The 12,929-nt window shown below is 34.7% G+C and overlaps 2 protein-coding genes across 2 annotated transcripts in view; both read right to left on the reverse strand.

Moving 5' to 3' along the window:
• Positions 1-3,652: 3,652 nt before the first annotated feature.
• LOC107456246 (uncharacterized) lies at positions 3,653-4,405 on the reverse strand. Its single transcript, XM_016074072.1, has one exon. The coding sequence runs from the start codon at positions 4,403-4,405 to the stop codon at positions 3,653-3,655; it is 753 nt and encodes a 250-aa protein (XP_015929558.1).
• Positions 4,406-5,142: 737 nt separating this feature from the next.
• Positions 5,143-12,929, reverse strand: part of LOC107456255 (neutral ceramidase-like) — a 57,372-nt gene continuing 49,585 nt past the window's right edge. The window contains 4 exon segments of the mRNA XM_087166215.1: positions 5,143-5,407; positions 8,326-8,414; positions 10,308-10,601; positions 11,284-11,379. Coding sequence (XP_087022341.1) covers positions 5,218-5,407; positions 8,326-8,414; positions 10,308-10,601; positions 11,284-11,379 — 669 coding nt within the window. The 3' untranslated portion in view covers positions 5,143-5,217.

Here is a 12,929-nt window from a genome sequence, read left to right on the forward strand (position 1 = left end):
AGGTACAGAAATATATACTATTCTATAAATAAGAAGAATATTCTATAACTATTAGAATTCTGCACGTTCTGAAATCGCAATTATTCATTGAAATGAAGTAAGCAATGTTGACTTCACTTTAATTTGTATTGAATTGAAGACGAAAAAAAAATGAATTTTACCGTAATACACACAACTGTAACAGTATGCGATCACGAAATCAGAAATTATCGGTTGCATCTTTGTTTATAATGGAAAGGTAAAAATTATTGAGAAATTGTTCTTCAAATGTTGGGTGCGTTCTGTTTCAGATAGATTTATCAATGTTCTGGGTCGCTTTTTCAAGTTATTCTACCTTTTTCTTACGGAAATTTTGCTTCTTATTTTCAGCTAAAAATGGCGTCCTACTCTGCCAATGGCTCTGTTATAACTAAATGAAAACTTAATAAATAAATGCCTGAAAATATAGTCCCCTCTAGAGGGCATATTCAAGCGTTGCAACCGCGAATAGCGAGTGGAAGGGTGTGAGAATGGCACTTTACAAAGTGCTTTAGTGGATTTTGAAAGAGCCATTTTCACTACTTTCAGTTGACGCACCTCCGATCGCTGTTGAGAAAAATATGAGAACCTGATTAAAGACTATTTACACTGGATGCAAAATCATATGCAAAAGAGAACCTGATTGGCCAGTTTTTAGCAAATAAATATTTGGTACCAATGGTTGGTGTTTTCTATATAAATGTAAACAATAACAATCTCGAGCTTAATACCTGCTCTAGTTCCGGTTAGAAAGTTTACAACTGCTTACTACAGCTTATTCTGAGAGGCGATGTTTTCAAACGGATAATTTTGTTTTCAATATAAGTAGTAAATTAGATAATTTTTGTGCTCAAATCTTCCGTATTTCATAAGATATTAATGTTATTAAGCAATTCTGGTGAGTTTGAAGTGAAAACTTGTTTTAGTTATTTATAGATATATTGTTAAAAAAGGTGACATGGTTGCTAGATTTTGAATAACCTCAATTTTTTGGCAGTCCTCATTTGGTCTCCTTTCACTTGTTTATTCCTGTTTGTTCTTGTTGCAAGCTGTGCACCATCTTACGTTAGTGCTAGCGTCTTTAGCATTTTAAACACAAGTATTGTTAGCATTGTAAACACAAGTAATAAGCAATCAAATACCACGTTTGCAAGAATCTCAAAACACAATTATCACGTTGTGAGCCAATTGGCTACACCAGAAACAGTAACCCAGAAGTATATGCGGTATGGAGCTTGCAGCGCTCCCTAGTGTAGAAAACACCATCCACTCAGTTTTCATTTACATAAGATTTTCTCTAAAGTCAAAGTGAATTGCCATTTAGTGAAATGTATTTTATCGCAAAAATGTTCCAATTACAAATTCCCCTTAGCTCTCGACGGAAATCGAAGATTCAACAATAGCATGCATTGAGAATACTCCCTAAGCAGGAAAGCGGAAAAGTGAAAAATAGAAGAAGGAAATGGTGTAGCTATGGATAATTTTATAACCGTCGTTGAACAGTAGACCGAAATTTGAGTTCACTGCTACCTAAGTTCAATTCCGTAATCTTGTCATTTTGAAAATTATCTAGAAAAGAAAGGAACTCTTGGATCAAGTATTCGGAGAAATTTGTTTTCGTGGAGAACTTTTTGAGGAAATTAATCCCCATTTGCGTTACATAGAGAGGAAAACCACGAAAACCTTCCCCGGTTAGTCTGACACCAAGGGGACTCTAACCCATGATCCATCTGTCACTGAGAATGTTTTACGTCAGCACTATGGGGGGAGCAAGTGGATGAGCAGAAATCGTTTCGATTAGCCAACGCTGGGATTCGAACCGACGCCTGCTTGGGAGGGAAAATCTCTATTCTCAGAACCACCACGATTCAGCTGTGGATAGTTGACCGTATGAAACAAAAGACATGTGTCGCTAGCGCTAAAATTGGTCTTATGACTTCCGGCTTACTACTGCTGATTTATTTTCATGCCTTGCAGCTTAAAAAAGTGTGCTCTCTGTTATTATTATATCAGCACCGTTTACAAATTAAAGCTCTCTTTCAATTTAAATTTAGTTTATTCGTTAGTTAATTAGTTTATTATTTAGATAGTTAGTTTAGTTAATTAGTTTAGTTTAGTTAATTAGTTAGTTAATTCAATTTTTAGATTAATCTAATTAATTTTACCTGAAAAGGAATTTAGATAATCCACGAACATTCTGCGATACTAATCAAAAATAAAAGCCTGCGATATATCTATATTTTATGTGGGGATATTTCCGTGTTGGGATTTGCCACGCCAGCTACAATCTCTAATGCACCAAATTGATTTTAAACGGGAAAAACTTACAAAAAACATGTAGAGACAAGTAGAAAACCTTCGAGTTGGTCCCTTTCTGTGATGTTTTTTCTAGTTTCTCGCGCATCGCTGCCAAGAAGTCGCCAAAACTTGGCGATCATTCTGCCACAGTTCCCGATACGAAAACCTTCGCTTTCATGTAACTATTTACAACACTAAAATAAATGATTTGTGGTTATGCTGGCTAAAAGTTTTGTATTGCTTGACGAGAGAAATTAAAATTTCTCTTCAAGCGATACTTTTACTAGTTATTCATATATTGCCACAGTCCAGTAGGATCTCACTGGTTAAAATGAATGCATCATTTTGTGTGTATATTTTTCACTAAGAGATAGTTTATTTATACGCATTTTACAGCGAACTGAAAGAAGACACGGTTTTCAGTAGAACACGGAAGTCGAGCATCAATGGTAGCTGTCAGTGTGCAATTAGATGACCTCTTTGATCAGCCTGCGAAGGGACCAATAATGTGTGGCATCGGTCCTCGTTAAACAGTTCAATTGTAAAGTGCTCCACTTCGCACGAAGGTCGGTGAGCTTTCAATACCCGACAACAATCCCCTCCATAGAGAATCAAAATTGTGATGACATTTTCGGATCTTACTCAGGGATATTTCCCAGACAGTCGCCAATAGCCCATCGTGCAACTCTAGTAAGTCGTAAATAAAGTTCTACTGCTAACACTCTATTTAAAGCAATCGTTTTTCTCGTTTATGCCTTTGGCGATTTTTTTTTATCGTCAATGATTTTTTATGTTTTGTTTAAACGTTGCATGATGATAATTTATATTGGAATTTCTAATGTTAATTACATGTTCTTTAGCATTGAGTGAATTGCATGTTTTTATTTATATCAAACGGTGTTTTTGTTTCTATGGTTAAACAGTTTATTTTTTATTCTCCAGCATGCTAAATATAGTATTCAAATATCTTTATTTTTTGCTTATTTATTTTAGTGCATTATATGATGCTGAGTTTATTTATAAGGTTATATATAATTTCATGAATGGAATTATCGTAAATTAAATTATAAATAATTTTAAAAATAACTATAACTTTTCTATTTAAAGTTTTTTTCTTTCTCGTTGACCCTACTAATGAGATTTGCTTTTCAAGATACATTTAGTATTCATTTCTTTTTTGCTTTATATAAGTCTTTCTTTACATTTAGTGAAAGAGAGCTTCTAGAGTTTTTTTCTAATTTCCAATGGCAGGCCAATTTGAAAGAACAAAAAGGATGAAATAACAAGAAAAACAAGGCAAAAAGAGATAAATAGAAAAGAATGCATAGTGACATGCTTAGCCCATACGGACCCTAGCCTCCCAATAGCGTCCACACGCAGTAGTAGAGAAGAGCGCAGGACAGGCGGAAATATGGGACAGGTCCATGTCATCCACAAAGCTACAGAGCTTGCATTTAGGACAGTCAAAAATGTTTATACTAAAAAGGTGTTTGGCCAGACAGTCACGGCCCGTTACAAGTCTAACGAGAACAACTGCCTTAAACATGGGCTGATTTGGGATAGTTAAAATATAGTTGAACCAGGTTTTGTGTATATTGCTTTTACGGAAATTCTCTGAAAGCATGTTCCGGAATTGGTTTCGGACCAGCAGTTTAAATGAGTGCAGAGAGATGGAGCAACGAGATGCTTGGACAATAGTTGTTCCTTTCTTGGCCAAGAAATCAGCTTTTTCGTTACCCCAAATCCCGCAATGTCCCGGGATCCACTGGAGGACGATTTGTTTGCCTTTTAGTGTCAAGTCCTTCAGATAATCAATGCATTTCTGAAAGGAGATGGATTGGGGAATCAGTGGAGAGTTAATATCAAGAAGTGCTGCTGCTTTAGAGTCAGATAAGATGGCGGCGCTAGAAAATTGGTCAGTACGACACTGTAGCTGTTTTAAGGCAATTAGAATAGCCTCGATTTCACCGTCGTAGGCAGATGCACTGTAGCCAACAGAAGCGCAGGCAGAGAACAGGTGACAAAATACTCCCGCTCCACACTCACCTGCTGATCCACTCGGGAGCCATCTGAAAAGATTCTCAACCATTCAGGTTCAGGATATAGCTCATTCATAGTTGTGTAAGAGGTACCATTAAGTAAGAGGTACCATTACACATCAGAAGCAGAATCTGATTTTAGGACTCTAACAGCAAGGTCTGTGACCACATTGAAAGTCTGGAAGTCCAGTGGGCTACAAGGAGTGGGAAGAATTTCAGGCTCAATAAAAAGGTCGTATGGTGCCTTTTAGAAACCTTTGGAACCTAGAATAACCTAGAGGAAAATAAAAGATTGTTATTCGGTAGAAATGATTTTTTTTTAATATTTTGTGTTCGTATCTTGTTGATTCTCTTTGTTCTGAAATTTTTGATTAACTGATGAAAAATGAGTAAAATAATTTTACCTGCTTACTTTTTTTTTCCAAAACAGACTAGCTAAAGTAAGAAAATATTTCAGAAAAACTTAGAAAAACATCAGAAAAACTTAAATATAAATGGCATGAAAATAGGCTAGATGGTAACTTTAATTTAAAAATATGCATACAGCCATTTCGATTCTACTGACAGGGACAAGCATCGTCCTCAATAACAAAAGAAGAGGTAATTTGCTTTTAGTTTTGTATATCCATAGTACTGAAGCAGCTGATATTGTTCAGCTCTTTTTTTGTACATCTCACATTAGATCAAAACTAAATATAAGCATTTAAGTTTCAAATAGAATATAGGACATAAAGGGTACCAAAAACAAAATATAGTGATATTTGTAGACACAAAAATATGTTGACAATGCTGTTTTAAATTGCATTTATTTTTTAAATCAAAGGACTACATTCACTTGATTACATTATTTAGTACTGTTTATTTACGCTGTTTTTGATTCGACTGTAAAGATTCTTGAAGCTCCATCATATGACGTAATTCTTTGAAACATACTTTTACTGGATCCGAAATGTCTTATCCTGTATTTCCCTGGATTAACATCTTCCGGAATATGCCAACTAGCTGTTGCTTCACTGTGGCCTAACACCACATTTGTTCTTTTCCAATAAAATCTACAAATAGAAAATGTACATCATTATTCAGTTTTATTAATCAAAATTTTTTTAAAAAAAAGTTTGAAATGATATCAGAAATTGGTTTGAAATCAGTAAAATCTTAACTATATTTCCCCATGAGTGTTGTTTTTCGTTTGTTTACTTAATCGTGTAGATCTGCGGTTTCCAAAATATGTTCCGAAGAACCCTAGGGTTCCGTGGAAGGATTACAAGGGTTCCGAGAGTGAGAATATTTTTAACCGGTATTGATAATAATTGATAATTTATTTAATATTTCGCTTGTTTATGTGAACTTCTTTATGTAAGATGCGAATGAAAAAGTAGCAGAATTTAATTTATGTATATTTTTTTGATGACAATATATTAAATAAATTATGAAAAGATTACGCATTTATAAAAATTTCCTAAGTTTTTCTCATTGAGCTTTTAAATTCAAATTAAAATGTCTAAATTCAAGAATAAAAAAGTACGTTTTACTCATAACTACTCTCACCGTTTTTAAGTTATTTTTTAAAAACCATAATTCAGCTTATTTAATTTATTCGCAGTTTTGCCAAGAAAAGATTTTAATATTTCATACCACACATTAAACAGTTTCAAAATAAATATCAATCTTTTTTCCCCTTTGTTAGTGTATTCACAGCTGTCAATGAACTTGTTTTTTATAGTGCCGGGGTTCTGCCAAAAGAAGATCTATTTTTTAATGTTCGATAACCGAAACTAATTTAGAACTGATGCCTCCGCTGTTTCTATGGAGTTCGGGCAAATTTTGCAGAGGCATGGTAGTTTTCAAAATAAGACAGTTTGCCCTTTTAATTTTCGAAACATTGTTTCTGAACTTATCTTTTTATTTCTGTAATGGACCACGATAGCATAGTATTTTCCTAAATGTTATTCAGTTCAAAGATTGTGAAAAAAAATTTAGTAGTTTAAGTATTTAATATTTTAAGCAATTGCTATTTCAAACTGTATTTTATGTTTGATCTTGCAAGCGTAATCACATGAATAATTATCACTTGTGGGTCATGGTAGCCTAGTGATTAGATAATATGACTCTGGTCCAGAGGGCCTGGTGCTGGATTCTCGACTCCACTAAGAACCACCGAGTACATGTGATGTACGTGCTTGTAGAATCTATGGAATCGAAAGTTCTGCAGTCAGTCGCTTAGTCATGGTTACAGGAATCTGGAGAAAATATCTTTCACCTTCAGATCTATGTCCAAATTGAGGAAAGTGGCCTTACGAATAAGTGGTTCTGCCATCTATCGGTGGGGGTTTGAGCCAAGATGTAGTTTTACCCTTGTGGCGCTCTCTTGTCAAACGAAAGGCCTCACCATCCCGACTTAATTCTCAACAGGTCCTCGGCTGGTGAGCTTAGCTTGTTCAAGTGTCATTCGAAACATCACCCGCAGCTCACTTTTTTTGTATGATTTATAAAATTTGCGTAGACTCGAGTAATCACGAGATACGTTACCAAAAGAACTCTAGTATTAATTCTAATGTATGCTGATACGAATTTCTGCCTGACCAGAAGAGGGCGTTGTGATCACTCACAATAATTCTGTAATCACTTACGTGGCAGGCAATAGATTGAACTGGATGACTCATTGGCGAGCCCCTTTTCGAATCATATTGTTTATTAAATTTGTTTGTAATTAAATATGGTTTCTTTATTTAATGCACACATTCGCCACTGAATCATTCTGCAACATATGCTACCGAGAGCTCTTGTCCAATGTTGGCAGGTCAGTATTAAATTAAATATTTAAAAAAATCGAATTGTAAAATTTGACATAGAAATATCTACTTCGAACACCATGTTTCTAAAATTTGATGTTGAAATTTAAACAAATGAAAAATACTTTGCATATTTTGTAGTCAACGTTCTCATGGAACATTTTAAGCAGGAGAAACCTGATATTTTTATTTTGAGCTCTAAATTTAAATAATCTAAAAAAAAAATACTTTCTTTTTAAACCTTTAGAATTTCTATGATATTCTATCTGTAAAATAAATAAAAAATGTGAACACCCAAATTAATTTTAGGTCTAATAATCGAATTTTCACGCGCAAGGCTTAATATGAATGGTTTGAAGGCATTACCCTAATAAGGGTAATTATATAAGATATAGATGGTTTAAGTTACAATTACTCTTTTAAAGTTGATTTAATATTGAAATTTTTAAAAATGTAAAATATTTATATATGTGGAAAACCCGTTTATAGCTCGTTCACTTTAAATTTTCATTTATTTTGCTGAAAATTTACAAAAGCGCAAAAACTTTCATCAGTGTCTAAACGTCAAATGATGTAAAACTATAAATTTGAGGTTTAGAGACGGAGGAAGGGTTTTGTTTATATAGCTGAAACTATAGTATGTCCATTTATGTCCTTCATTCACGTTGTGTTTTGCTTCTGTCTACATAGCACGAAATATACCCTATCCTATGTTTTAGGTTTACTTATTGCTCAGAACTTTAGCCTTAGAAATTTCGAAAAAATATTTCAATTTGAAAAATGTTTTGAAAAAATCTTTTCTGAGAAAAAACTTTAAAATAGTTCTGATTTTTTTCGGCATTTTAATTAGAAATATTTGTATTTCTACAATAAAAATGTCATGAAAGTTCAAATTCTAAATTTCCAAAGTACCAGTAAAAGTATGTACATTTTACTTTTTAAAAATTATTTTCTGAAGTCTTGCATTTTGAAAATTTGACTACAATAATAAAAGTTTTGATGAGTAAAACTGTTAAATGCTTTAATAATAATGCCGCATTCGAAATGTATTAAATGTTAATAACATCGATGTTGAAAAGTAATATGATGTGATTATAATCTCTTAGTATGTATTTATTTTGTGTCGTTACTTCTTTCAGCCAGTAAATAAAAAGAAAGAATTATTTGGAAGACATTACCTTGTTTCCCAGTTTGAGTCAGTAGCCACAACAGTCCACTTTCCTGTTGTTCGATCTAAGCTTTCGACGGTCAAAAATGTGCGGTCGAGCTGAAAGTTAAAAATAATACTAATAAACAAATAAAGGAGCTCATTATTATTTATTTACATGTAGGATGAAAAAAAACTCGATTTTTAAAGTGTGAAATCTTTTTTGATTGAACTTTTAAAACTTTCAAAATTTACTTCATAATTTAAAATAATTAAAAATCTGCTTAAATTTAGAATTATTCATTGATTTCTATATCATCCAATTGGTCAAAGATGGTCATAGGTGTCAAACTTTCTTCACTTTTAACACCTTCGATTTCAAGTAAAGACTAGATCAACACTATCTTCACTATCTACGCGAATGGTTAAGGCCTGGCTTCTTAGAACAGGTCGTCGTTACAAAACGTCAGCTTGAAGCGAGCGCTAACCCCTGATTGGTCAATTTGTGAGTTAGACAGAATACGCCATCGAACGCTCAGCTTGAACCACTACTGACGTCCGAATCAACTCCAGTTGGATTACAACGTAACGTTAATAGCAGAACCAATGGCGGGAAACATCCAACAGAGCATTGAAATCAGCCAAGATTTTGATTTTAACATTAAACATAGTTTCTTCAGCCTCTTCTTCTTCATTTAGCTAAGCTGTAATGTGTTTTTTCTTGGACAAGGTAATTTTTTGTTCTCTAAAGCACTGGTCGACAATAACAAAATCAAAATAAAATATTTGTTTACGTCATTAACGCATGCGCAATATCTACGTTGAAACGACTGCTCACGCTGAGCTTAATAAAACAGTATTTTGTTGGAGTCAGGGTACGTCAACTTCCCGCTGACTCCCAGAGAAGGCGCTTGTCTTAAGAAACCAGACCTTAACTGACGAGTCAGGTGGAACAATTTCAGAATCAGATGATTCACTCAAAGAATAAACAGGAGGATGTGTGGAAGATTTATTTTCTCCTTCCTTAACACTGACCTTAGAAACTGTTCTATCATTGAACTTCCTGATATATTCCTTTTTCTAGAATTTTGTTGCTCACCAGAACTCCTAGAACCAAGCGACGCATCACCAGGAAAAGAATTACCTAAGCATTCATCTTTATCGGGCTCAATAAGTTCATCTGTTTTGGTATCTAATAATGTATCAAGTGATGATACCAGCTCATCCTCAGTATCAATATTGACGGTGGTTAACGATGATTTTGAAGATGATAACTAAAAGGCATATGGAATAACTGAAAGGCAGTTTCTCCTCAACAGTAAGACTATGAAAAAAGGCAACTCTTTCTTGACTTGTTTGTTCCTAACTCTCTCTGTTTCTTCATGGCTTGCAGGAGTTGATCGACAAGTTGAAGAGAAATCTCCATTTGATTTTGTTTTTATTCCAACTTTCGAAGTTTGAGCTGACTCAGAGTTTAAACTAATGATACAGTTCATTCGACATATTGTAAGGATTTTTACCAGAGTGAGTTGGATAATTTTATTATAAGAAATAGTGGGAACATATTAAATAATAAAAATTAGAATCCACCTACCATATTTTATTTTATAACCGTCTTTGAACAGCCGACCCAATTTTTCGGGTTTACGACTTCTAATGTTCAACCCCGTAGCCTTGTAATTTTGAAACCAATCCAGAAGACAAGGGAACTCCTGGATCAAGTATTGGGAGAAGTTCCTCCATGCAGGACTTTTTTGATGGAACTAGCCCTCATTTGCGTTACATAAAGAGGAAGACCAAGCGAACCTCCCAAGGTTAGCCTGACGGCAAGGGGACTCCAAACCATGATCCGTCTACCACTGAGGTTATTTCACGTCAGCACTGTGATCGGAGCAAGCCGGATGCGGAATTTGTATCAACCAACCATAACTGGGATTTGAACCCGGTTCACCTCATTGAAAGTCAAACGCTCTGTTATTGTGAACTGAGCTATTACCCTGAACCATTACCTACCATATGATCATTTCTTGGGTGTCCACTGACGAATGTTACATTTACTATGTCTCCGGGAGAGTATTTACTCTTAGCATCCTTCATTACATCGCCGAATTTTTTTCCGAGAGGTGGTGAATCGTATGCCACTCCTGGTTGGAGGGAAACTTGTTTATCTAAGAGGTTCTTCGGTCTGGGTCCGTCAGGTAACTTTTCACCAGTACACAAAGCTCTTGCTAATTTTTCGTATTCTTCAACGTATGCTTGCAATGTGTGAGGACCATAGATTGTTGATGCTCCCTCATAACGTTGCACCTACACAAAATAAATAAAAATTAAATTTAGTAGCCACATTATGTGCTAAAGTTTGTTCTATTATTGCATTAGTTCAGCATCAAACTTAATTTTAATAACTGTGCACAGTTGAGTAAGTTTCATCAAGAAAAGTAATAAAAGAAAGCCACGACAATACTTTTAAATTTTTTATTCGAAAAAAAAATGAAATAAACGCTATGTATAACTATCTCTCGCTAACACAATAACAAACTAGTTTTTAAAACAAATAAGGTTTTTAAAACTAATAAATTCAGGTTTACAAAGAAATTTGTAAACCTGAACTTAACCGTGAGAACAATAAAAAAGAGAGGGAGGGAAGAGGAAGGGGACAAAATGGCAACTTTTGAAACATTTATTATTGAGTTTTAAGAAATTTAATAGTTTTAATGCCTTTCCCTTGAATTTGATTTTGCTAAATAAGAAAATTAAATTACATAACTTAGTTAAGAAATTGTGGGCAAAAATATCAGTTTAAAAAAAAAAAAATAATTAGAGATAGATATTTGAGAAAAATCTTTTTAGGAATATAATTTACTCTAATCCAGGTATTTAAAAAAATTTGTTTTTTTTCTCATCTTGTTCCACTTAAGCCTATCATTAAAACAATAAATATTTTCAGTAAAATAAATATAATCTATGAAATAGAAAATTATTTTTTTACCTGATATTCTTCGAATGTTGTAACGTATGATGAATAAGTATTGCTCATTCCAGCAAAAACAACTTTATTGTCAACAGAAGAGCATTTGTCCAAAATCTAAAATAAAATTGCTATTCTTTAATATTAGTTATACATATGTATAATATACACTGATGAGCAAAAACGTTATGACCACCCCCACATTTTTCAATGAATTCTTCTGGATGATGTGGTGGGCACAATATTAGGTTAGAATGGTATCTAACTTTTGTTGGAGGGTAAGGAATCAAGTCATCCAAGTCTCAGTCTCCTGCGCTTCCCAGCTTGTAATTAGTGAGCATCATCAAAGAATTAAAGGAGGAAGTTAAGGATAAAAAAATCATTAACATCGTAAATATAGTCATGCAGGGAGTATCCATCATTGAGGAGTAGAGCTGCCTACTCGACTGATGTCCAGTCTCAGTTACAGCTACAGATACAGATCTGCTTGATATTAACTACATCGATATCATTCACTCGTCGTCACTGGTATTCTAGTGACGTCATATATGAAGAGACATGTGCTGAAAGGCAGATACATCGAACATAGAAGCTAGGAATCATTCTTGCATTTAGTTTGGCAAGTGATGGGAAAGGTTACTGAATTAAGCGAGTCTGATAGAGGGCAGATCGTAATGGCCCGAAAACACGGTACGAGTATCTCCGAAACTGCACGACTGGTAAATATTTATGCAAAATGGAAAAGTAACGGCGAAACTGGCAATAGACGCCAAGGTGTTAGACGTCCAAGTGTCGTCAACGAAAAAAGGAGCCGGAAGCTGTCCCGCTTCGTAAACCAAAGTCGGCGTCAAGCAGTGGCTCAGCTGATACCCCAATACAATGTAGGTCTAAGTGCAAGTGATTCGGAACACGCAGTTCAGCCCATACTGTTGGATATAGGTATGAGCAGACATCCCACTCGTGTGCCTCTGTTGACCAAGCGTCACAGGACTACACCTACTGTTGATCCGGGAACATCGACACTGGACCATGGATAAGTGGAAGACAGCTGTCTGGTCAAATGAATCATGATTATACCTTCATCCTGTCAGGGTGTGCCGTCTTCTCGGTGAACAGTTGCTCCTCACATCTACCGCTGGTTGTACACAGACTGATGGTGGCGGTATTATGCTTTAGAGGTCGTTATCACAAGCTGCTCTAGAACTCATGGTTGTGGCAGAACAGACCCTGAAAGCTGCGAACTATCTGACCATAATTGCAAATCAGCTGTACCTACTCATACATAATGTCTATTTTCTTGACTGGAAATAGACTGTTCCAGGATAATTCATAAGGCGTGAACAATGTTGGAGTGGTACGAAGAGCATAATGAATACTAATTAATATCCTGGTACATTTGGAACAACCTGTCCAGTTATCTACCAAGCAGCATCCATGACAGAGTCAAGTTGCCACTGTTTTGAAGGTCTAAGGTGTTCAAAACAGCTGCAATTTATTGAGTAGGTAGTCATAAGGTATTAGCTCTTTGGTGTAAATTAATATAAGGCCCTATTTAATCATTAAAAATAATAATATAATGAATGAGCGTATATATAAGTTAAAATAAGAGCCTATTTTATGATTAGAAGTAATGCTAAGAATTGAAGATATATACATAGGTAAGTTAA

The sequence above is a fragment of the Parasteatoda tepidariorum genome, chromosome 1 (genome assembly GCF_982258835.1).
Source record: "Parasteatoda tepidariorum strain Cologne lab strain chromosome 1, Ptep-v5.0, whole genome shotgun sequence".
NCBI lineage: Eukaryota > Metazoa > Arthropoda > Arachnida > Araneae > Theridiidae > Parasteatoda > Parasteatoda tepidariorum.